Below are 26,857 nucleotides of genomic sequence, written 5' to 3'. Positions count from 1 at the left end.
CTTCCATTTAGGACTGCAGTGCAAGTGAGCTCTATAAATCATCTGTAGTAGCTGTGGCATAGCCACCATTGAGTATGGCTTGTTGTTGACTCAAGTGTCATTATGTGGTGTATGGCTATAAATGGTATGGTAGCCATTGGAAAAATTAACATTGTTAAAGACTTACACGCTAGACCAGAAACTATAAAAGTCCTAGATTAAGACAGGGAGGAAAGCCTGTGGCCTTACTAGTAATGTATTGACAATGACATTGAAAGCATAGCTTACAAAAATGATTAGATCAAGTTAAAAAGCTCCTTACAGGAAATTAAGCAGTCGTCGACGTCATGATATAATTGCCAGAGGGAAGAAAATATGTGCAAACCAATGTCTGTTAGCTTTCCATTGCTGTAATGAAATGCCGGACGACAGCAGGGTATATCGAGGAAAGCTTTATTTTGGAGCAAAGTCTCCTAGGCTTCATGTCATGGTTGGTTGGCTTCATTTCTGTTAAACCCCCGGTCAGCCAGTGTACAGAGTGTGGAGTGTCTGATGGAGTGAAGCAGCTTATGTCTGACGGCCGGGGAGCAAGTTTGACAGGAAGCAACTGTCACCCTCAAAGCTGAACCCTGAATGAACCTACGGCCACTGAGCTGTCTCTTAAGCGTTCCACTCCCTCCCAATAGTGCTGCAGCTTGAGGAACTGAGCCTTGGCGGGTCATTGCATACCCAAAATGTAGCTCCACACATCTCAGCTTCTCTTATTCCCCGCCCCCCAGTGTTTTGATTCTAAAGTCATTAGCAGTTGCCAGGCAAGAAATGTGCCGCACTAAAAGCTACTAAGGCTGCTCTGACCTTTGGTAGCATCAGTCTTCTTGTTACCCACTTCTTCCCTTCAGCAATGGACCTGCTGGGTCTTAACCATGATCTTGTTCTACACAGAACTGTTGCATGAGGGTCCTATATTCTCCCACACTATGGCTATCACTGACACGAAAAACAATACAATACAATACAAAGCTAACACAGGTCATAGTTACCACGTACTGGATATTATTCTTAGCACTGTAGTAGAATCCGGTGATTTTTTTTTTTTTATTAGCCCTATTTTAATACCTAAACCAGGACTGGGAAAGTAATGGAGTAACTAAAGAAGATAGGCTGGTAAAGACAGTAGTTAGGGGAGACACAGAACTCTGTAACAGAAGTACAAAGGACATTCAAGCAAAGCATTCTAAACAAAAGCGCATGGTGTGCTCACCGAGTAGCTGGAGTTATGGATAGTTTTGGCCAGAGGGATACTAGTTAAAGTAGTGGGAGGTGACCTCGGGTGTGTCACTGGTAGAGCTCTCAGGGGTCTCTGTAAAATAGCAGCAGATCTCATGCCTTGTGTCAACAGATACTGGGATGACCTGTGCGAAGGGCGCGATCAGAACTCCACAAGAGGGCCCGCCTTGAAATGCACTCAGTATTGCTGCACCAGCATTCTGTCCCCTGTTGCTGTGTATTTCACTCTGGAAGACTTAATGCTTCTATATGTTTTAATAACATGACAAGTTCCTAACCTACAAATTAGCTGAATTCTAAAAGTTCTGTGTAAGCAGCTTATTTAAATTCAACACATTTTCCGTAGAAATTGTGTTGTAAATTGTAGTTCAGTTTTCAGAATAATTCACAGATCTCACTTACTCTATAATTTATCTAAATTATTGCATGTTAATAAAAACATATTGATTAGCAGTGAAGCCAAGAGAGATTCAATAACTCTTTACATTTCTTAAGGAGAATACAGAATATATATGTATATGATAAATGTTTTTCCAAGTGGGTTTGAGTCAGCTATAATAACAAAAAGCTGAACAGAAAGAGAGCTAATGTTATGTGGTCATTTTTCTGAGGGCTAAGGAAGTGGGTGTTGAAAATTTTAAATTTTCCAGTCTCTGTCAGTCAACAGGCAGTGCTATTGTCACAGAATGGTGCAGGTTGTGGATAGGTGTGTGAAGTATTCTTTTAAATGAGTTGGGGAAATGGAGGCAGGAAAACAGAGAGGGAGACAATGAGGACCTGGTATAGACACTTTTTGTAGCATAAGAATGGCTCTACTAGAATACAGTCTTAAATCCAGTTGAAAATTCAATATAATTTCAAATACTACCTTCAATGATGAAGGTTTTTTGAACATAATTTTCCTCAATTATAAACCTGAAGGTTGTTGCAAGAACTAAAGTAGAAAAATAACACCTAACAGAATAGTGCATATAATTGTCACTCTGTAAACAGTCCTGCTCATCTCCAGGTCATGTAACAGTGATTAATAAACCACATTAACATAATATCATCAGTGTGTTGCTGAATTAGCAGAATTATATCCCTGTGGACCTCATAGTCTTACAAGAAGTAGAAGTAGGGAAAGTGCCTTCTTTACTACTGTGTATAAAGGACGTTTTAGTCCCTCGTTTGTTTTTGTCCTGGTAATCAACCTGCTGTACATCTGAGCAGTACACAGGCAAAGACACGGGCTTCATTTTCATATGCAGTATACCCCATTTCTGAGATCCCATCTCAGTTACAGCAGATCTTCTTCTTGTGACTGTAATGTTTTCTTCTTGTTGGTTTCTGGCTTTTGATTTTCTTTGTTTTTGAGACAGGACCTCAAAGGACTATACACAGATCGTGTTGCCTTGGCTGGTCCTGTTCAGTAGATGACTATCATATTCCATTAGATGATTATGTGCTCTTTCTTACATCAGAATTGATTTTCACTTACGAATGATAAATACTGCTTAGTGTTTGGCTAAATTAAATAGATTAATGAAGGGTACTAGTAATTTCATGGATTGATAAATATAATTTTTAAAAATTAAGATGAATGCACCAATAAATGTACTCCATTTTCATTAAACTGTTTATATTTTAAAACTCTCATCTATCCTTTGAACTATGAACAGCAGCCCTTGACTCTTTTATGGCCTGTGATAAATGACCAAATCCTCTATGGCTATGAACATTTTGAGTCTAGAAATCAATTTCTAAAAATTGTTTTGAGTCTAGAAATAATAGCTATATTTACTACATTTTAAATCCAAAGTAAAGTTTGGGCTAAGCTTTATAAGTGTAATAACTTTAAAATTCTCTACATTCTAGTAATTGCTACTCTTTTTTTAATTGAAAATATTTTTTCATATAACATATTCTGATCACAGTTTACCCTCCCCGAACTTCTCCCAGATCCTCCCAGTTTTCTCAACCACCTAACTCCAAGGTGTTTGGAAAACAAACTTCTCTCTCTTCAGAAAATGAATAGGCAAACAAAACAAACCAGAATTAAAGAAAAAAAGGAGCACAAGAAACACATGTACAGAGACAAAACTCCATAAGAACAAAATTGGAAACCCTAATAAAGAAGCAAGCGTCATAAGACAAAAAAGTGCCCAAACAAAGCAAAATAAAACAGTCTTTAAAAATACCGTTGAGTTCATTCTGTGATGGCCTGTATTGCTGGGCATGGGGTCACCTTTAAGTGTGGTTACTATCCCCAGGCAAACTCCATCAGAGTAAAACTTAACTGCTCCTTTGCAAGTAGATACGGAATGGAGTAACTTCTTGGTTAAAGGTGGAAGCTCTGATAGGGGAGGTCCTCCCCTTCCATCTGACCCCAGCCTATCATGTCTTCATCAGAAGTGGCTGCATCGTTTTCCTCTGTGGCCTGGTAAGGCTGCTCCCCCCAGGGGGGAGGTGATCAAAGAACAGGCCACAGAGTCCATGTCAGACACAGCCCCTGCTCCCCTTACTAGGGAACTCACCTGGAGACAGAGCTGCCTATGGGCTACATCTGTGCAGGGGTTCTAGGTCCTCTCTCAGTGGACTTGGGGAGGAGCATAGGAGGAGAAGAGGGAGGGAGAGTGGGTGTGAGAGGAGATGAGGGAGGGGGCTACAGCTGGGATACAAAGTGAATAAACTGTAGTTATTAATAATAATAACAGGAGGGAAGGGGGGAGCTCTGGGACTTGTGTCCATTCCTCCTCTCAGCTCTGGTTCCCATCTGGCTTGAACCTGTGTAGGCCGTGTATGCTGCCACACTCACTGTGAGTTCACACGTGACTCACTGGAAGACAGTGTTTCCTTGGTGACATCCATCCCCTTTGGCTCATACAGTGTTTCTGCCTCCTCTCACCATGGTTTCCTAAGCCCTGAGGGGAGGGGTTGGATGGAGACATCCCTTTTAGGACTAAGTGTTTCAAAGTAGCCCGCTCTGCACATTGTCCAGTTGAGGGTCTTTGTGTTCTTTGCCATCTACAGCAAAAGGAAGTGTCTCTATTTCCTGTTTCTCTTTTTACTTCTTTAAGCTCTACAAGTATAGTAATTATATATCTCTCCAAATCTAGTAATATTTGTGCCATATTTATTAATTCCTACCATTTCTCATTTTACTTCTCTATTAGCAGTCCCAAGTGTTCAAGTTAGGTATTCAGCATGATAATCAAATACTTAATTATACTGAGTTTTGCTTCACTGTGAGTATCTGCTAAATTTTGAGATAGGGTATGAGATTGCAGTTTGTTTGCTTTAACCAGCAAGTTTTGTAGTAGAACAAAGCTTTTCTGTCACACATCCCCTCTGGTTTTAATGGTGACACACAGTTTGTTTTTTGTTTCTGAGACTGCATTTTAATCACATTTCTCCCTTCCCTTTCCTCTCTCCAAAACCTCCCATATGTCCCTCCCCACTCTCCTCCCACTTGGTGGCCTTTTTCCATCAGTTGTTATTGTATGCATATATGTATTTCTGTATACATATATGGTCCTAAATACAACCTATTGCATCCTTAGACTATTACTTGTACTCATGTTTTCAGGGCTGACTATTTGGTGTCCTTCCCTGGGGAGAAGCACCTCTCCCCCTCCCTGCTTTACTCCATTGTCTGTTGTTCTTTGTGTAGGGCTGAGGCCTTATGGATTTTCCCCCAATCCTGGTGGCATGTTTGTTGTATACTCCTTGTTAAGTTCACATTTGGGCAGGGTTACCAGAATACACAATCTCACAGAAAAATGACCGATCCTATGGCCCTCACAGTCTTTCCTCCCCCTCTTCTGCAATATTCTCTGAGCATATAGTGCACCTATGTTTGGTAGATGTGGCCATCAGGACTGAGCTCCAATCCGCGTATTGATTGGTAGTTGTTTTCTGTGATGGCCTCCATGTTTTGTAAAGAGAAGTTCCTTTGATGAGAAGACCTCACTTATTTGTGTATATAAGGATAAATGTTTATAGATTGTTGTTAGGGATTATGCTGGGTTAGTAAATTAGTAGTTGTAGATTCTCCTCCAATAACCATGATTTCATTAGCACCGAGGAGTTAGGTAGTTTCCATACCAGGCCTTGTATCCCTCCTAGTGAACAATTGGTTCCCACCACGGTGTGGGTGACACATACTTTGGATTCCCAGCGCTCTATCCTGATCCAGATAACAAATTTCAGGCCATCCATGGCTGGGGGCTGGGAGGAGGGGAGGAGACACAACTAAAAACTGATTTCCTTCTGATATGGCATATGATCTAATGAATTTGGCTTAAAAACTACACATCCTCCTCTTCCTTTTGTAAAAGGTATATGAACTCATAGTTCACATGCATTTATTTCAGACTTAACCTATTTTAGTTTCTTGAAATACTTTGTTCTGTTCAAATTTTCAATTATAAATAAACTTTATATATTGCTTTAAAAAGAAATATAGAATATGTTAAATGAGCAAAATGCTTTCAATTCTTTGACCTCAACCAAAACTTAGATCTTCTCTTCTTCAAAGTGAATTGTCATGACTTCCTTTTTAATGGAGACATGTATTTTTCCCTTGCAGCTTAGAAAAAAAAATTAAGTGGTTTTTAAAAACACACTATTAAACATCTGTTTTGCATAGAAATGAGAAAGAAGTAAATGAAGTGAAATACTAGACATTTCTAAGATTTATATGCTTGATTTGGGAATCTATCAGAAAACCTGTTTAGTGTTTTATTGTAAATCTTCCTAAATGAACACTTTAGACTACCCACTGTGTTCGCTGCATTTTATGTTTTCAGAACTTTAAAACCATTGTGTGTGCTTGTCTATGTGTCTGTGTGCCTGTGCGTCTGTGTGTGTCTGTGTAGGTCCTAAGGTTAGAATGGGCCTCACACATTCTAGGCAAGTGCTCTTTGACTGTCCCAATTACCAGCTATTTTTAGAACTTCAAATTTTTATTTGAATACACTATTATTTTGAAAATGTCATCAGCAGAAAGCAAGAATATTTGTATAGGAAATTTGCTGTAAATATATATTTTTTTCTTAAATTGTGATGGTGTTTATATGTGCTTTCAGATGTACATTTTATTATTCATTTTACTTACTACTTTTTAAAAATATCAATGAATTTAAGATAAAAATCATCCTCTTTCAGTCAAGAAAAGAATACTGTCGTACTATTAACTGGCCACAAAGCATTTCACTGGTACAGCAAGCAGAGTGCTTGAGACTTTGTCTCTGTCTACATACTGTCTTAGGCTCTTCAGCGTTTGCAGCTCAAGGGTTAAGCTATGTTATACCAGAAATTTCAGAATAGCCAAGCATTATGGTATAACTTCTGATTTTTTTTTCCTACCACAAAATGACCTGAGATTCCTTGTGAAGACCCACAGTTATGAGGACCTGATACAGTTTCACCTAATCCCCTGAACTCCCACGCTTATCTGTAAGGCCGCTTTAATTGCTTTTAAAAAGGCTGTACCTGCTGAGACCTGGCTATGTATAGAATATGTCAAACTATAAAATCACCAAGTGTGAATTTCAAGTAGGAATGTGTCATGTAATAACCATAAGAAAACAATAGCTTAGAATAGCTGTTAATAGGTATTAGTTTTTAACTGGATATTTGTAATGATTGTACATATGAAATTTGTAAATACTAATTTAAAAATCTTAAGTAGAACATATGTATGCTTAGAAATAAAAAAAAAGTGCTTTTCATATGTAACAGTTGTACAGCTGGGTCTTCATGTGGGACTTCTACAGCTGGAGTAGGGACTGTCTCTGACTACATTGCCTGCCTTTGGCTCCCTTTCCCCCAACTGGGCTGCCTTGGCTAGCCTCAATAGAAGATGCCCTTAGTCCAACTTGATATGCCAAGGCTGGTTGATATCCATGGGAGACCTAGTCTTTTCTGAGGAGAGGAGGAGGTGAGAGGAAGGGCCTGAGAGGAGAGGAGGGAGGGGAAGCTGCTATCAGGGGTGTAAAGTAAATAAATAATTAATTTAAAAAATGTGAAAGCGCTTCCATTAAAATGTCCACTATCTTTCTTTACCAATTGTGTCAGGGTAAATTAATCACTCGGCCTCTTTTTCTCATCTGTAAAAGGTTATTTTGAAGATGAGACATAATATATGCAAAACCGTTGAACATTTTCTCATCCATGGCTGTCTCCTAATAAATAGATGCTTCATCTGAGTAACTTTTGTCAAATTCCTCTGTAAGTCATATGCAAAGTGGTTTTCAGCCTAAGAGTTCCTATTTTGGCTCTTAAAATTGAGATTCATTTTACATAAGATGTTTCAGAATATCAGAATGTAAAAGTTCAATTCTAATATCTGTGGTTGAGGTTCTTGACTTTTCAGGAGGCTTTACTTTCATACATTATACATTGATGTTTCTAAGCCTCCTTTTGTATGCAGAATTCAATATCTAATAGTTAAAATTATCAGCTGGCTGCACTGCTTGTTGCCCCTCTGATAAAAGGCCAAAAGTTAGTGCGCTTTTAAAGATCTTATCCTGGCTATGCTACCTACTGCATAACCATTTCTCTAAGCCAGGAGCTTCTATCAGACATCAAAAGCCTGGAGCTTGCTTTTTTTTTTACAAGGGACAGCTACCTCAGACACATCACCTCCCTTAGCCCACTCTCTTTGTAACTGAACCTTGCCTGCAGCTCTCATGCCGCTGACTGTTTGGGGAATACCGGGCTAAACGAAGACAGGTGAAAACCCTCACCATGCTTCTATCGCTATCATTCCATCCATCTTTCTACCCTTAACCCCGGAGCCAGGTTGTCACACTGTAGTCCAGGAAGGCTGGAACCTAACTGTATACGAAGAAAGAGAAATGTGTGGGTTAGTTTTTGTTGTGGTGGTTGTGTTAATTTGACACAAATTAGGGTCATCAGGGAAGAGGTAACTTCAACTGAGAAAATGCCTCAGATTGACCTATCAGCAAGTCTGTGGGAAGTTTGGGGGAGTGGAGGGTGGACAGATGATGCAAATGGTGGTGGATGGATTAGAATGCTGTGCATACTGTTGTTTTCTTCTTTAGTAACCTACCCTAGAACTTCTTACACACAAGTAGAGAAAGACCTATCACCATCTTGTTTTCCAACCTTGCACCTTTTTACTTTCTTAAATTCTTTTACTTCAATGTTACTATTTTAAAATAGACCTGAAGTAGAACAGAGAATGGGTGCGCATAATATTTCCTTAGTTTTTATTGAGGATTTTATAAGTAGTTGCTAATCTTTTGCCATTATAAACATTGTTACAATGAATAATTTTACATATGCTTTTCAAATAAGTGATAATATATGGATAAAATATCCAGAATTGCTGGTCAAGTTAAACCCACATTTGCAATTTTGACAGCTATTTCCAAACTGTTGCCTGTAAAAGTTGCCGAGTTTAGCTCCTAGCATGGGCACTAAATTGCCATTTATGTGCATCCTGCACGCCTTTGTCCTTTTCTCTGGAGTATATGCTATGTCCTTGGGATATTTTTCTGTTTGCTGCTGGCCTTTTCTTAATGACTCATAGGAGCTCTTTATATATTTAAGAATGGCTGTTTTAATAATACATATGCACGTGAGTATTCATTACAGCATTAGCGGCAGTTGCAAAGTACTGAAAATGACTTAAATGACCAAGCCTCATAACTCTCCTGAATACACAGGAGAGTATCCTGGAAGTTACGTGTGTAATAAACCACCACACTGAATTGTAATGCTCATATGAAAACACAGCTTTTAAATGAAGCCATCTTGTATTAAACATGTATACATTTTCCTTGTCATTGTTCCCCAAACACAGCACAACTGTATACAAATATGGATGTGTAGGAGTGGTATGAAACAGTGGCTTCTGGATATGAATGGTTGTTGAACTCATGAGCCCATAGCAGCTAGAGTTGCCTGCCTAAGACATGCATAAGATTGGGTCCTTCAACATTCCATCATGAACGGGGAAGGACCCCTCGCTGAAGAGCAACTGACAATTTATAGTTTCAAGTAATTTTCTTTAGTGCTGTAGCTACTAGTAAGCTGCCCATGCTTCAGGAAAAACAAACAAACAAACAAACAAACAAAAACCCCCACACCACCCACACTCATGCCAGCAGCCTTAATTAAAATGGGTCCCACATGCACCCACCCAGAAGACATAAAAATAAGAGGAGGACTCATTGAGGGAAGGAAGGATGTAAGCAGGAAGAGAAGGGAATAAAAGGGGATTGGGAGTGACCAGCATATGCTATATACACTACAAGGGCATCAAACAATAAAAATAAAAAATTAAAGAATTAATGGATTGAGACTGCAGCTCAGATTAGAGCATTTGCCTAGCAAATGCAAGACTAAAGGATCCCTAAACATTCAACCTCTGTCAGTTGGGTGTGGCTTGGAGTTTCAGTGATCACACACACGCACACACATAAACACACATACACCATAGAAGGCATATGCCTGATAATTTCATGAAATTCCGCAAAGTACCTATGTCTTGTACCGCTCCCTCTTTTGAGTCAGAAATAAAGAACTGCTAGGCTGTCGGTGTGAGGGTGGACAGAACATGGCGATCAGCCTGCTAAATGTTATTGCACTGTCTCTTCCTCCTCAGATCTTGAGGTTACACCTCAATGTGTAAAACTTAATTTTCATAGCAGACGCTGATACGTGTTCTTTAGTTAAAATAAATTTTTCTTTAGTATTATTTTAACTTATTTTATTGGCATTGTTTTATAAATACGTTTCCAACTGAAATAGAATTATTTCAGTCTCCTCCTCTCTTTTCCCCCTCAAGCACTCCTACCTACGTTCCCTTGAGCCCATCCCTTGTTTCTCCACTCGCAAATTCATAGTCTCTTTGTCTTATTATTTTTACATACATTTATATGTGTGTGTATGTGTGTGCCTACACAACTATGTGTAAATACAACCCACTGAGTCCGTTTTTGTTGTTGGTTTGCATATGGTTTCAAGGCTGACCACTCTGCATTGGACAACCAATAAGAGGGCTCATCTCTGGGGAAGATTATTTCTCCTTCTCCCAGTAGTCATTAGCTGCCTGTAGTTCTTTGTCTACAGATAGGACCTTGTGAAATTTCTTCATGTCTACATAAGCATGTCTGCTGATACTGCCATCGTTCCAGTCTTGGCTTGTGCAAGGAGAAACTTTCACAGCAGACTTTCCAGTTAGGGTAGTTTGAGTGAGAATGTTTCCCATAGGCTCGTATGTTTAAAGTCTTGGCTCCCAGCTGGTAGACTTGTTTGAGAAGGATTAGCAGATGTGGCCTTGTTGGAAGAGGTACTTGCCTCTGTCGTGGTGGTCCCTCACAGCAGCAGGAAGGGAACTTGGACATTGGGTTTCAGGTGTTGCAGTGCCCTCACCCCGTCTCTGCCATATTCCCTGAGCCACAGATGCAGGAGCTGGGAGGTAGGTGTGAGCAGAGTTGGCCTCGTCATGAAATGTTGTCCTCTGCATTGTCTCCAGTCATGGTTTTCTGGGACGGTCTCCGGTCACTGTAAAGAGAGGCATCTTTGATAAGGGGTGGTAGCTGCCATATCCAGGAAAGGAGGCTCATGCGCAGTGTTCACAAGTCATGGGTCTGGAACTCGGCGTGTGGATTTGATTGCTAATTCTTAAAGCAGTGAGTTTTATTTTTATCTTCACATTTAAAATACAACAGAAGGGAAAAGTTAACAGTTACACGGGAGCTTTCTTTCCATCAAAATGTCAAAACATACTCAGAAACTAGATACGGATTTTTTTTAAGGTAGGGAAAATGACATAAGAATTTTTATATTTTCTCAAACAGAAAACTTACATCTGAATGTACCCTTGTCAGCACATGTATGTGTATAGGTCTGGCTGTGTGTGTGTCTATAAATAGTCTATTAAATGTTAGTAATAGGCTATTTCAGGTGATGGGATTTTAGCTGGATTTTATTTTCCAACAATTGCCTGCATTTTCAAGACTTTCGGCAATGAATGTTTATAATGAGTGTTGAGTGATTATTGACATTACTGTCTTAACTGACTTAAGGGATGTTTTCTACATTCTTAAAATATGCTAGTAAACGGTAGTGGGGTTTCATTTTTAATTGTTGTAGATGTAGCAGCTACTTTTGCTTAGCCCTTATGTATTACTACCGGAGACTTGCATGTCTACAGAAGAACATTTATAGATACGTTAAAGTTCAGTGACAGGCTGGCATCAGAAGACGTACATTCCCTCCTGGAGCCTGTTTGCTGGTGTGCCACTTGGAGTTAATGAATGAAGTTCTTGTAGGCCTTAGTTTGTTTATAAGCTGAAGTAATGGTGCCTTCTGGAGCTGTAGTGTTTGAGAGGACAGTGTAAAGACATGAGTGTAGAACTGAAGCTCTGGGATTGCTAATGTCGGCAAAGCCCTTCAGGATAGAGGCTTGCCGAGGACTTTAAAAAGACTGTGCACAGTGACAGTCCCAAGAACTGGCAATTGGGACTGAACAAAAGTAAACACTTTCTCACAGCAAAGGAAACAACCACCAGAGTGAAGGGACAGCTTGCAGATGGGAAATAAATAAGAGACTAATATCAAGAACATACAAAGAAATCATAGAGATCATTCAGTCGATAAGTAGGTTAATGAACTGACCTGATAGTTCCCCACAGAAGACCTACGAGAACCACTAAATCTTTGAAAAGGTGTTTATTGTCCTCAAATGACAGGGAAATGAAATTCATCTTTTCATCTTCCATCTCACCCCAGTCATAGTAGCTGTCATCAAGAAAACACATGACAGAAATGCTGGCAAAATGTGGGGCAAGAAGAAACCTTATACTCTGCTAATGGGAGTGTAAAGTGGTGTGGCCAAGTGGAGTTTGGTCAGAGAGCTAAAAATAGTACTACTACATGAAAGCCCAGCATCCTGAAGTCAGCACAGCACAGAAACATTGGCGCACTTGTGTTTACTGCCCCACTATTAAGAATAGCTAAGAAATGGGACCATCCTCGTGTCAATCCCCAGGCGAAATGACAAAGAAAAGATGGTACATATACTTAGGAGACGCTTGCTCAGCTATAAAGGCAGATGAAACATAACATTACAGAAAAAAACAACCGGACTAGAGATTGTTTTAAGCAAAATGAGGGACACTCGGACAAGTACCACATTCTCTCTCCATCTCTTTCCTTCTCTCGCCCTCTCTCATATGTAAGTAAGAAAAGCAGTCAGGAGAGGGAAGGAAGCTATCTCAAGGAAGGGGAATTGAGCAGGCGTTAGGGAGAGGTAGAACATGGAAGCAGAAGTGGGGACTGTATAGGGGAAAATAGGGGACCAGCCAGAGGGAAGCAGAATGAAAGGGAAGAGGTGTGAAGGAGATGAATAAGAACAAAGGGCAGGATATGGCCCACTTGGTAGTGAGGAGGTGGAAGCAGGGGGTCAAAAGTTCAAGGTTATCCTTGCCAACATAGTGAGTTTGAAACCAGCCTATGTGGTACACAAGACTGTCTGCCTCAAGAAACAGAACAAGGCCAGTGAGATAGGTCAGCTGGTAAAGGCCTAGGCTGGCGCCCAGCAGCCATGTGGTGACAAAAGCATGATCTGTGTGTGTACAGGAAAATGCTATAATGAAACCCAGTACTCTGTATGCTAACTTTAAAAGGTAAAACTTATCTCAGTGCCTGGCACAAGGTAAACATACCATAAATATTAGTTTTATATTCTCTTTTAAAACCTGGTCACAGGGCCGGGAACGATGGCTCAGAGGTTAATACTGGCTATTCTTCCAAAGAGCTTGAGTTCAATTTCTAGCAACCACATCTCTAAGGAGATCTGGTACCTTCTTCTGTCATATAGGCACACATGCAGGCAGAATTCTATATAAATAATAAGTCTTAAAAAAGAAAAACCTGGTCATATTAGGACTATACCTTCTTTAGACTTCTCATAAGATGGTTATGCAGAACAGGATGTTACGAAATGAAGAGGAAACACAATGCACACAAGGTGTGGATATTAAATCACACATTGCATATCCACAGACACCCCAGCCTTGTTATATTGGCTCCTGTACCCTCATATGTTACTGACCGGTCCAACAGACCAGTGTGTTCCCCAATATGTTACCCATACTGGACTATGTTAAGTTCTGAATGATTCTTTGGACTAAAACATCTGTATCTGTTTTAATCTGTTTATGAGCTGACAGAAACAACAAGCATGTGGATGGGTATCTTTTAGGAAAAGGTAAAAGTGACCCTAAAGAAAAGTCAACTCAATGGAGACGATTGGTTAGAATAGTATACAGTCTGGCAAAATGTGGCAAAGATAATATTGAATGGTAGGGTTGGGACTCAAAAACAGGGAAAAGAACACAGGAAATGACTGTGGGTTCAGGACTTTCTGCTCTGAAGTCCTGTTTTCATCTCTGTGTCCCTATAACCTAGTCCAGAAGCTCCAGAGAACAGCTGCAATTTGTATTGCACCTGAGCCTCTGTATCTACACTATGCCCACCTCAGATCCAACTCACCCCTCCCTCCTTCCCACCCTTCTTTTTTCCTCCCTTCCTTCTTCCCTCCCTCTTTCCCTTCTTCCCTCCCTCCTTCCCTTCCTCCCTCCCTCCCTCCCTCCCTCCCTTCCTTCCTTCCTTCCTTCCTTCCTTCCTTCCTTCCTTCCTTCCTTCCAAGTAGGTTCCATAACTTTCTAAACAAAGGAATAGGAACTTGTTCTTGTCCCATGGCAGTTAGTTCAGTGGCAACTAGCTTTAATACTTTTTATGTTTGAAAACATACTGTTGTCTCTTTTTGCCCTTTGGCCATTGTAGTAGGCTGGAATTCAAGCTTTTGTTGTGGCCCTTTCAACTGAGTTTAATATTGTTTACTATTAGCTAAGACAGCAGTGCATTGTTTCATTTGTGGCCATTGAATAAGCTTTTTTTTTAACTGTTATATTAGGTCTTATTAGATCTAAACATAAATGCTTTCTTGAGCTATTATTGGAAGCTGCTCTTTATTGTAAGTAGGTGTCTTCACAAATACTGTGTGAAAACGTGTATTAGTAAGTGTAGTTTGTGCATAACTTCTTACTCAATGAGAAGCATAAATTTCATTCCCAATTCATAAAAATCACTCAAGTAGGGTATATTCCTAAGAGTGGAGTTTTATAGCAATAGTGGAGTTTTTGAAGGAAAAAATATAATTACAAAGAATTTATTCAATAAATTAGTAGTTTTATTCTATACTTATGAAGATATGTATGTTTTAAGTAAATCCTTGATGTCACCTATTCCTAAACAAAGGTTTATTCCACAAATACAAGGAACTAGAGTAGCTCATAAGGAGCTGCAGTAATGGCTTCTCAGACAAGAGTGCTTGCTGTAGTTTGGATCCCAGCACCTACATCATAAGCCATCCGCTGTCCCACACATGCCTGTCGCCCTAGCACTGAAAGGGGCAGAAATGGAGGGTCACTGGGACTTTCAGGCTTCCAGCCAAAACCCTGACAGGCTCCAGGTTCAGGGAGAGACCTTGCTTTAACAGAATAAGGTGCCCAGTACCCTCCTCTGGCCTCTGCTGGCACATGCAGACACAAGCACATCATGCACATCCCCCACTACCACACGCACACACTGCATTTATGTACAGACAAAGTGAAAGAAGAGTAAGGATGCTCATTAATTACTCTCCCTGTTTTTCCATCCACATGCAAGTAGTAGACGAAATTTATAGGTGGAAAAGAAAAACAGGAATGAAAGGGTAACTAACTTTTCTGTCACAGATATGCCTATAGCAAATATTCTTTCGTGGTGCTCCTGGGAATTCTAGACCTCTCTGTCCTCCTGTGCTAAACTTACCCAGGTACACTCTAAAGCTCATAGGCCACACATATTCTGTTCTGTATTTTAGATGAATGTTTTCCTTTATTCAGCTGCTGTTAGATGAACATACTTGTATCTTAGCTTTAGATAATGACTACCTCAAAACATAGTATCCTGATTCTCAAACATTTAATAAGTGATTGTGCAAGCATAGTTTATAGTAACCCATTGTATTTGTATGCATCTTGGGGTCTTTGGCAGCAGCTCAGTGGGTGAAATGCCTGCCCATAATCATGAGCTTGGGTTCCCACCACTCAAGTAAAAGCCCCATTTGTGGTTGCACATATGTAATCCCAGTTCTGAGAAGACAGATCTGTGGAGATCATTGGTCAGCATCTCACCAAATAAATGAGCTCCAGACAAAATAAACAAACGAAGGGTGCTGGGTAGTGGTGGAGTCAGACAGAGTGGGCTTCTGGCCTCCACAGGCATGCCTCCTTGATAGGGTCTGTGATCTTGATCTTTGTAATGAGTTGTTGACTTTGGTTCCCTGCGCTGACTCATGACCTCCCTGTGTCCAGCAAGGGAAACTGCCTGGAGCTCTTCTCTGTGTTCCTCTTTACTTTCTGTACTCCCACCTCTACACTGAACACTGACACTGGCCCACTTCCACTGTAGACATAGCTAAGGAGAGGAGACTGTAGAGCACAAAGAGTTCTAAACCTGGAGACTTACCTAGTGTGCCTTATCTGAGACTCGACAGATTTTGTCCCTTGTCCTTACATTCCCCTGAGGTAGTGACTCAGTGGGTCACAGAATCCAAATCCAAGAGATAGGACCACAGAATCCAACCCCATATGCTATGGGAACAGAATGGCAGCATGCTCTTGTGCTGTTACTTAATCAGGGATGTGGATATTAATTCCCTTGGACAGTCACAGCAGCTGTTGACACCTGTGAGTTTTAGAAGTCAAATACTTCATTATTTTTTATTAATTATTAGTGTCCTGCAGGATTAATTGGTTGCTCTCTTAATAAATAGAATGTAGATTTGTCCTATGAAAATTTTGCCTATAGTGCTAGAAAGTGTTTAAAATTTGCAGTAGTTTGGAACTGCCTTTTCTGGCATATAATTCTAAGCAAAATGTATTATTTTTCTAATAATTTAATGATTTTACCATAGAAAGTGTTGTGCGATAATCAAAATAGAAGATATAACCTGTCACAGCCATAGGAGTGTAGGCTCTTGTCAAATGTTCATTTGATCTTACAGGGCAGACTATTCGAGAGAAAAGATTTGTGGAAGCAGCAAACAAAAAAGAAGTGGACTATGAAGCAGGAGACATCCCCACAGAGTGGGAAGGTAAGTGTCCCCTCCAGTGGGGGGTTCGAAAGGCCAACCATTTATGATCTACACCGTTAGGAAGAGCACATAGAGTTACTTCTCCACGGAAACGCTCTCACAGCTTTGTTTCTAGAACATTGCATTTACTTGAACTTTGTAAAAGTTGTGAAGCTCCAGCAAGACTGGGGTTAGGGTGATACAAGTAGGTCAAGCTCCTGCCGTGGAAGAATCAAGGGCTACACTCATGCATGCCCTGCCCTCAGGCTGGAGTTCTCTCTCCAGCATTCACTAACACCTGAACTTGGGAAAGTAACGTATTTTGAGTCTTCATTTTCTCACTCACGTTAGATGCTACTTTAGAGTATGTATCTAACTAACAAGGACCCTCTTAAGTGACTTCCTTTAAAAAGAATGGTAGGTGACTGACCCCTAGTCGAGATAAAAAAAAGCTGCACACATAGCCTTAACTGTGATCTTAGCACTTTGGAGCTGACTCAGGAGAATTTCCTCATGCTCGAGGCCAGCTTGTTCTACACAGTGATTATCAGGCCAGTCTGGCCTATAGGCTGAGACCCTGCCTCCAAACAGCATTTTTCGTATTCAAGATCAGGAGGTAAAAGTGCAGCAGATTGCCTCTCCTTCTTGATGGAACATTCTACCAGATTTGGTAGCTTGCACGTAGTCCTCTCATTCTGGAATTGTAGCTTTGCATTCCTGAAAAGGGCACTCTACCAAGAAGAAAATTGAGTGCAGCTTGCAAAGAGGAGTGTGAGCGACTGAATACTATCTAGACTTGAGGCAGCTCTCCAGTTCCCAGCATAACTTCTTCATGAGTTCTTGGTAGGACCTCATAAACTTCTCAGAATGTCTCCTTTCCTTACCAGTTTCCGGCACAGGGCCTGGCACATAGGAAGGGCTCTTCTGTGTGGTAGCCGTAAGCATTATGCTCCGCTATGGCAGCACCTCAGTAATAACATCCTACCCATTTCTGTTCAGTGACCATGAGGACACTAGGACTATGAGAAAAGAGCTGTATGTGAGGAGATAACAGAGCTTGTTTTTTTCTGAAATGCAGTCTCTTAAGTTGGCAACTTCTAGAAGGAGCAGTTGAGCTTATTTTCCCAGACTGTCTACATGTGCAAATCTCAAGTAGTGCCTGTACCTTCATATGAGCCTATTTTGTCATTTTCCCCAATAGCAGTATGGAATTAAAATGTTTACAGAAATAAATTAAGTTCTAAATAAGCAAATAGGTAATGGCTCATTTTTTTAGTCTGAGACTTTTGGGGAATTGCAATGAAGTTTTAGTATTCTCTATGACCCTGTCCTGATCTAGTAATTTAGCATACTCTCCCCATGGCCACATTCTCTGAAAATAACCATCAGCCAAACACTGAAACACAAACACTTACAGTGGCACACATCACTTAAGTACAAAAACTATGTTCTTTGCGTCCTGAAACTGTTAACTGTATGACAGCACATTTAGGGAAGCAGCAGCTGTGAAGTAGTTGAGGTCAGCCCCATGCACTGACACCTGTCTTCAGTCTGGGGGAATAAAAGTTGCCATTTTTAATTGATAATTTCAAAGCACTTCTGCCTACCAGTTGCCTGCTCTTATACGAGAATTAAATAGTGCGACTTTCATTCATTTATCTAGGAAACTATTGATTTCCTAAAAGCCATACATTCTGGAGTGGAAGAAAGATAAGTTAAATTAAGCACTAAACTACGTAATATGCTAATGACCATAGGAAATGAAACAGACGAGGGACAAATAGAGTACTTCGAAAGGTTTTACACTCTTAATTAGTATTCAGAAGAACCTTTCTGAGAAGATCCTTTTTTTTCCCCCCGTAAAGACTGAAGAAAGATCTGTCCCTACTCAGAGACGACCATTACTAAAGTAAATACAAAGGCCTGAGGCAAACACGAATATCGAGGAAGCCAGGCTGACTGGAGCAAACCTGGAGAAAGCAAGGGGAGATAAGTTTAGTGTCCAGAGAATGCCTGGACAGTGGGCAGTGTATCGGCCTATTGTAAGTGCCTCAGCCTTTACTTCCAGTGAGATTGGAAGCCAGTGAGAAGTGTGAGGGGTAGCCACATGCCGAGTTAGAGTGAAAAGGATCAAGGATCACTCTGGCTGCTCAGTTGGAAGAACTGGGGATGATGGCATCAAAACATGGAACAGAATGTTTTCTAATACCTAAGGCAAAGAATAATTGTGCCTTAGACCAGATTAACAGTAGGAATGGGAGGAGCGCATGGGTTCTGAAACAATATAAACGTAGAACTAATGGCCCATTGGACACAGAGAGCGTGACAAGAGGAGGGGCGGTGCCTACGCCTTCTGGTCTCACCCAGAGAAAATGAAGGAGTGTTAACTGTAGCAGGGAACAACAGACCAGGAGGGAAGTGAAGCCAGCCTAGGAAATGGTAATGTGAGGTGCCCATTTAACATCCAGTTGGTAAACTGTGAATCAGTTCAGTGGAAATGTCTGAGTTGGAAATAAAAATGTAGTTTCCAACAAACAAATTCTGCATTAAGTCTGTAAGGCCAGATGAAATCACAGAAGCAGTTAAGTGTAAGTAAGAAAAGCCCTATGTCCCTCAAGTTTAGAGCTGTGGAGACGAGGAGCAACAAGAAAATCAGGAAAGTTTAAAACTTCACATTCTGAAAGCCAGTCTCAGGAAGAAAGACGAGATCAGTAGGTGTCACCAGAAACCTGAAAATTAACCTTTTGCCTTAAGATCAGACAGCCCCTCCCACCAAAAAAAAAAAAATTTAGTAGCCTGATGGAGCCTGAGAGAAAAGAGAGATTTGAGGGAGATAAGTAGAGGTGGTGTCTTGAGTTTGTAAGGTAAATTAAGTAGTGAGACCTGGAGAGGAAAGCAGGGCAAAGAGAAGGGTTTATGATGGCTGTTTTGGAAACAGGAGAAATGGGAGAATGTTTCAGTACTGATGGGTGATAAGTCATGTTTCTGTGGTAAAATGAGCCAATTCACGACAAGTTAAAGTGTATAAATGCAGGTTTATTGGGAGCAGCTCTCGTAGGGTTCTCTGGTCCCAAAGAAGGGCGCTAGAGAAGTTGCCATACAGAGGGAGACAGAAAAGAGCAGGCACCAACAAGGAGAGAGAGAGGAATGTAGAAAGAAAAGGTCAGGTTGGCCTTGGTTCAAAAGGCGTGTGCACAGGTGCCCTGACTGGCTCAGTGGCCCACAGTCTTTCTCAGTATTGTGTTCCAAGTGCTTTCTTCAAGTGGGGTCCCTAGTAAGGGGAGCAGGGACTCTCTCTGACATGAACTTAGTGGCTGGCTCTCTGATCTACCTCCCCCTAGGGATGCAGCCTTGCCAGGCCACAGAGGAAGACAATTCAGCAGGTCCTGATGAGACCTGACAGGCTAGGATCAGATAGAAAGGGAGGAAGACCTCCCCTATCAGTGGACTAGGGGAGGGTCATAAGGGAAGAAGAGGGAGGGAGGGTGGGGTTGGGAGGAGAAGAAGGAGACGGCCACACCTGGGATACAAATTGAATAAATTATAATAAATGATAATAAAAAAAACCACAAAAGAAAAAAAAAGGCACCTCAGCTACTTGTCCCAGGTCTGAAGTCCAACAATGGGGAAGACCCAATTGCAGAGAAAACACCTATCAGCTGAAAGACCCTAAGAAGGAAGGTGTACAAGCCCTGGGCCATAGGTGGAAGCACCTGGAAATTCTATCAGAAGGGATCCTGGGAACCTGACATGTGTAGACAGATGAAGCAGCGAGAAGCTGTGCAAGCTCCTGGTTCCTCCTAGTGAGTCAGAATGCTTAAAACCTTCCCAAAACTAGCAGCTGCTGCAAGATTTGAATTCAAATAATCTGTCTTCTGAGTCCATGACTTTTTGTTTTCCTGTTGCTGATCCAGGGATTGACCATAGGACCTTGGACATGCTAGGCAAGGGCCGCGGCACTGAGCTACAGCTGAAGCTCTTTTACTCATTACATTGTAATACTTATATTTTATTCTGATATGTAATATTATATCTAACATTCCTCTTTAATAATTCGGCCAGCACCTGCTTTCCCTTCAGGTTTGGGGCAGATGCTGATTCTCTTTGGAATTCTAACCTGACCCTACTCTGAAATAATCCAAGAACCAGATGAAGCATTCCTTTTGTTTTCACTGACTTCCTGCCTTCCATGCAACACTTAACACACCCTAGCAGATCTCCTCTTTTACTTTTCTCCCTCCTTCTCCTGGACTTGAAGGTTCTTTTGGGTAGACTCCCAGCTTGCTCATCACTGCGTTTTCAGTGCCTAGCTCAACACTTCACATATATTAAGATTGCTATTATGCTTATTCTCTTTGTGTTCATATTTTAAGTGTGCATTGCAGACATTATGTAATTCAGACTGTAGCTCAAGTTGTTCATCTCCACTTCAGCACTGTTTATCTCCAGAACAGTCTTCATTATGCCAAACTGAAACTCCCTCCCTTAAAAAGCAACCACTATGGTACGGCTTTTTGTGATGCGTTTGACTATTCTGGATAGATCATATAAGTAGAATCATACTGCCATTGTCCTTTTTACGTTTGGCTTACTTATTTCACTTAGCACAACATGCTCTTGGTTATCTATAGCATAACACATATCAGAATTCTGTTTTTTTCCCAGGGTGAGTTGTGGATTCCATTGTACATAGTCACACAGTTTATTCATTCATTTAAAGGCAGATACTTGAGTTGCTTCTATCTTTTTGTTATTTTGCAAAATGGCGCTATGAACATATATTTACAAACATCTTTAGTTTTAAACTTAACTATAAATAACTAAAATAAATTTAAGTCTAAAAGGACCTCGTGAAAGGCGGAGCTTATCAGAATGATAGAAAAGACAATTCTATGGAACAATTTTACCTACTTGGCATTTAGAAAACACTCTACAGAGCAGTTAAAGAAGGGCATTTTCCCCTCACTTTTGATCACACATTCTTCCTAAAAATGTAGCCAGTACTAGTTTTATGAAGCCCAGTTTATCTTGTTTACGAATCCTGACAGAAACAATAAAGAGATAATTCCACAGAACAGGATCGCACATCAACACAAACACAGAAATCAGTGACTCAGTGTCGCCATCCTAAACCTGCAATATATCAAAATTGAGCTGGATATGGTGGTGTGGACCTGTAAACCCAGCCACTGGGGAGTCTTATCAGGAAGACTGTGACTCTGGCCAGGCTGCACCACTTAAAGAGACCTGTGCCAAATACAAATAACAGGGGGGCTGGGCAATACAGCTCGGTGATGGGTTACTTGCCTTGCATGTGCAAGATTCTGCCTTTAATCCCAAATCACTACGCACATGCACACACACACACAAACACACATTCACACTCATGTACATGCACACACGCAAGTAAATAATATTTTAAAATGAGGAAAGTGCTAGAGGGTAACATGTGATGTCATCATCGTGAGTCCAGAGGAATATACACACACTCTCTGCACACCTAGCTCTCAAAGCTTGATTTGCCGATTCTGACTTGATTAATATCAACCGCAATAAACCTCGAGTGCCTAAAACTTCTTTAACAAGAATAAGATTGAGAGATTAAACAATGTAAACCATATTTTGTTATCAAGACAGTTTACTGTTGAGAAATGTTAGAATTTAAGAACAGGCAAAAAATTGAACTGATAGCTCATCATTGTAAATTCCCTCAACCTTTTATAAATTGCTGGGTGGAATATAAAATAGTGCAACAGCTTTGGAAAGTAGCTTATCAGTTCTTTGCAAATGTGAACGTGCACCTGCCCCTCAGCTTCGAAATTCTGCTAGATATTTACCCAGAGATGTAAAGACATATGTTTGTCTACCGAATAATGGTTCCAAATTCTCTGCGGAAGCTTCAGCACCCGAGTTCTAAGTGGCAAAAACAAATTGTCCTGTTTCCGTGCAATGGAGTAAGGCAGAGCAATACAAGAATAAACTGACCAGCCTGCCTTGTTGGTTTCCTTTTTGCTGTGTAGCTACTCCAGACAGCATGCGTTTATCATCCCTGAGGTTCTGTGAGTCAGGATCCCAGACAGCTTAGCTGGCTTCTCTAGCGAGGATCTTGTGAGACTGTGATCAAGGTGCCAGCCAGGCAACGATCTGCCTTCCCACCTGGATGATTATTGGCAGCATTCAGTTCCTTGCAGTTTTAGGATGAAGCTTAAGTTTTTACTGCATATTTGAGAAGCCACCCTGAATACTAAAGGTCACCAGATAATTCTTGTATATCTGTAAGATATACTTAAAGTTCAATTACCAGAAAACTACTCTCTCTTTTCCCAATATGTCTTTTGAAGAATTTCTCATACTTGGGGGGGAAATGTACCTTTATTTTATTTGCTTGTTTGGTTGGTTATTTTAATGAAGTGCCAATACTCAGAAGGGGCGAAGATCGTTTTTTTTTTTTTTCCTTGCTGTTTTGCTTGCTTTCTTTTTTAATTATGAGGCTTTATCAAAGTCTCTTTTTTAGGTGAAGTAAGCATCTCTTTCCAAATTAAGATATTTTTGGTGCAAACAGTTGTTAACTTCTTAAATACTTTTGATTTTGTTCACCTACTCACCTGGTGGCAGGATATCTAATTCACCATAGATGGTTGGAGTGTTTCTAGAAGGATCCTGATGCCTGTAGAGATTTGAGGAAAATAGGCCTCACGAAGTATTCTTCTCCCTGATTCTTGTGGTCTTTACGTGATTAATGGGAGCCTTAATTTGCATGCTTATTTTTATACTCAATATACTTGGTATGTGCCAATAGGTATTTCATGCATAGTGATGAGAATGCAAATGAGCACTGATGAAAGACTCCTAGGACATTAAGGCTTCAACTGCCCAGTCCTTTTACAGAATTCTCTTTAAACCATGGTGACATTATAAAGAAGACCAGTACAGAAATCACCTTACAGACATTTTACCAATAGTAAGATCACTTTATGATTAATAATTGGATAGAGGTTCTGTTTAGATTGTTTTGAGATTTAAAAATCATGCTTCAATATTACTGCTTTTTCCATTCCCTGTTCTTTTTGCTTTTTGTTGGCTCTCATCAGGACATGTCTTTGTGGCTTGTGGCAGCTGAGGAAGTTGGTCTGTCTGTCAAAATGAGGGATCACATGGAGCATATCCAGCAGTGGTCTTTACTGGATGCATAACAAACAGTAGGGCCATCAGGCATCATCTCAAGATGTTTCAGTATCTGGATATTGAAGAATCATAAATACACAAGCTTACTGCAGCAGTCACAGCTACAAATCTATTTAAAGCCAAGATAGTTAGGGACACCCTCTGTCCTTCCTTAGAGAAAAAGGTACTATGACAGTGACTAGGTGCCACTCAACACTCAGCATCTGGGCTCTATTAAATTCTGAAGCTTATAAATGGGATATTAGAAACTTTGAACAAATAAATGCACGTTTCAATACAATATGATTTGAAAACTAAAAATTTTTAATTCTGTATAATTTTATGTCATAAAATGTTCTTTTGAATGTTTAACATTTAAAGATGTAGTTTAAATGTTTAGATGTAGTTTCCTCCAGTGTCTTTACCTTTTTTAGAACCTTTTAAAATGAGTAGTAGGGGTGTAGCTTGGTGGTACAGTGCTTGCCTGGCATGTGCAAGGCCCTTGGGTTCAGTTGCCAAGCACTGAAAACTACAGGAGAATTTCTTTCCTTTTTTTTTTTTTTTTTTTTTTTTTTTTTATGTTCTGCATTCATTAAAACATCTTTTTCCAATCTTGGAAGGGATCTGAAAACGCTGATTTGTAGATTCAACAGTAAAACAAGTTATTTTGTGGTGTTTTCTCATGATGATAATGCATTATGCCTTTGCACTTTCTCATCACAATTTGATGCCACTGGTATGTATTTATAGATTCTAGAATATACAGTGACCATTAGTAAAATATGTAATAACTCATCATGATGTTTGCTTTAGGCGTCATGGTCGTGGTTTGCATCAGATATATACTTGTTGCTGAGCGGATTGTACTAAATGACAGCCCCAGGGGTTGGCACACATTTCCTGAAAAGGACCAGATGGTATTTTGGGCTTTGTGGGTCACTTGGGCTATTACAGTTGCTCAATTCTGCTGCTGTAACCATAGATACAAATTGGTATGGCCGTGTTTCGATAAAATTTTATTTATAGACACTGAAATTTTGAGTTACTTATAATTTTCATATGTCATGAAATATGCATCTTTTGACATTTTTTTAAAAGCCATGCAAAGATGTAAAGACTGAATTTAGCTTGAGTCTCAAATTTGCTGAACACTGTCCTGCCAGTTGATTGTTCTGAACTAACTTTCTTAATGTAAATTAAAGCTGAAGATTTATTTAAACTTTTTAGAGGTATAAGACTTATACTGAATGTTTTTCAATCACACCTCTTTCCTCGGGGAAAAAATTGACAAACATAAATAACTTGCTTAGCCATTAAGAAGCAACTGAAAATATTGTAAATCACTTCTTTTCCTTGACTGCATAGAGGAGTTTTGATGCTACTAAGCCAATTTTTCTAATGGGCAAGAACTCTAACAGTGAATTTATGCACATATAGGGCGTGTAGTCAGCAAGTGCCTACTTTCTCAAGGCATTCCCATGATGGAAAGATAAATCTCCTGTTGGTGCACCCTGGCCTGCACAACCTCCTAGTCATATAAAATCTGTGCAAGCTTTGGTTCAAATGGCCTCAACAGAAACTAAGAATAGTAAAAAGAGAATGCAGAAAAAGTAAAAGGGTTCAGAAACAGAGTAGAGGGTGCAGAACACGGAACCTTTTTATGTGTACACACGGCAGTGCAGGAGAGCACAGCGAGGGCCAGTAATTCCAGCCCGCAGCGGAATGTTCTGCTTCCACATCCACACTGTGCAGAACTAGACTTTGCAGAAAGGTAGGTCAGAGACTGCTATTTGTATGGAAAAATGGCTGATTTGAAAAAATGGTAAAGCTGATTTGAACAGCGGTGTCTACTCAGCTGACTGCTGCCCAGCCAGTTCATCACATTTAGCTCCCAGCCTGCTCCTCACTAATTATATAGTCATGAGCATGTTGCTCGATCTGTCTGAGCCTCTGTTCCCTGCTGTATGGAGTGGGGCCGATGATTTTTCCTTTCTGACATGGTTAGGCTTGCAGCTAGCCCTCCTCCTTTGGTGCCCTTTGCTGCTAAGCTTTGACAGGCGGCTTAGGAAAGCATGGTAGGTGTTAGAGCCAGAAAAAGGAGCAGATCTGATTCAGCCCCACCGTTACTACTTAATCTTCAAACCTGGAAATTTTATCTATCTATCTATCTATCTATCTATCTATCTATCTATCTATCTATCTATCTATTTTTCTATAAAGTAGGGAACTTCACAGTTTTATAGAGATCAAATCAACTAAAATTAGAAAACACTTTTTTTCCTTATTTTCTAAAGACTATACATTTCCCACAGTTTTTTTTTTTTTTTTTTTTTTCCTGAATCTCCTATAGATCCTTACAGGACAAGCAAATGCTATTGGGTCTTTGCTGGGTGTGACACACCTTTAATCTTACACTTGTGAGGCAGAGGCAGGAAAATCTCTGAGTTCAGGGCTAGCCTAGGCTACATGGTCAGTTGCATGCCAGCCGAAGCAATACAGTGAGACCCTGTCTCAAACAAAACAGAATAGAACAAGCATGGTATATTGAATAAAATTGAATAGTAGGAATAAATTTATATATTTATATGCTAAGCAATGAGTTGAATATATATGTAAATAGTTGTTATAACAACCATTCACTGTAGATGCCATTATAATTTCCATTTTAGAAGGAAACCTAATGCTTAGAAAATTAAACAGGTTATTCTGGGCAAGATAGGTAGGAAGTGGTAGAGTTGAAAGTCTGATTCTAGACCATGCTCTGCAGCTTTTCTGGAGGCAGCTGCTCCGCCCCTTCCCTTTGTTACAGTGTCTACGCAGTAGGTGCTTAACCATTCTGTGCACTACCTCAGTCACTTGCCTCCCCCCCTCCACACTGTGAGCCTTAAAGTGAAGAGAAGGGAGCCGCTGACTACAGCAGATGAGGACAAAGGCTTCTGAGTCCTTGATAAATTGGATAGTTACAAATGCAGATTTTCAGAATAACGTAATTTTGACATTGCCTTGAACTTTGCTGTGCTTTGCCTTTATGCCTTAGATAGAGGACACTGGATTCAGATGACTCGGAGCTGTGATTTTGGAGATAGGAAACTGCCCTCCTGGCATTCTAGTCTTTTTTTTTTTCCCACAACATGGATCACTGTCCGACTTTATACATGTGTGTGATTATTTCCTGTTCCCCACTTCACTGGTGTGTGCTCTGCAGTGGATGAGACACCTCGTCTGCTCACCTCCTGGCCAAAGCTCCCGTGTTTGACAGTGCATCGAGGATGTTCAAAAATACCT

The 26,857-nt window shown here is 40.3% G+C and overlaps 1 protein-coding gene across 1 annotated transcript in view; it reads left to right on the top strand.

Annotated features, from left to right (window-relative positions):
* The window catches only part of Ndufaf2 (NADH:ubiquinone oxidoreductase complex assembly factor 2), a 117,257-nt gene that overhangs the window by 49,001 nt on the left and 41,399 nt on the right, over window positions 1–26,857 (top strand). The window contains exon 2 of the mRNA XM_055601916.1: window positions 16,340–16,429. Within this exon, the coding sequence (XP_055457891.1) occupies window positions 16,340–16,429 (90 nt within the window). The remainder of the gene's footprint in view (window positions 1–16,339; window positions 16,430–26,857) is intronic.

This window comes from Psammomys obesus, unplaced genomic scaffold (assembly GCF_907164565.1).
Source record: "Psammomys obesus unplaced genomic scaffold, mPsaObe1.curated_primary_1811, whole genome shotgun sequence".
Taxonomy (NCBI): domain Eukaryota; kingdom Metazoa; phylum Chordata; class Mammalia; order Rodentia; family Muridae; genus Psammomys; species Psammomys obesus.
Note: the sequence above shows the minus strand (reverse complement) of the source record. Positions and strands in the feature narration are given on the sequence as shown.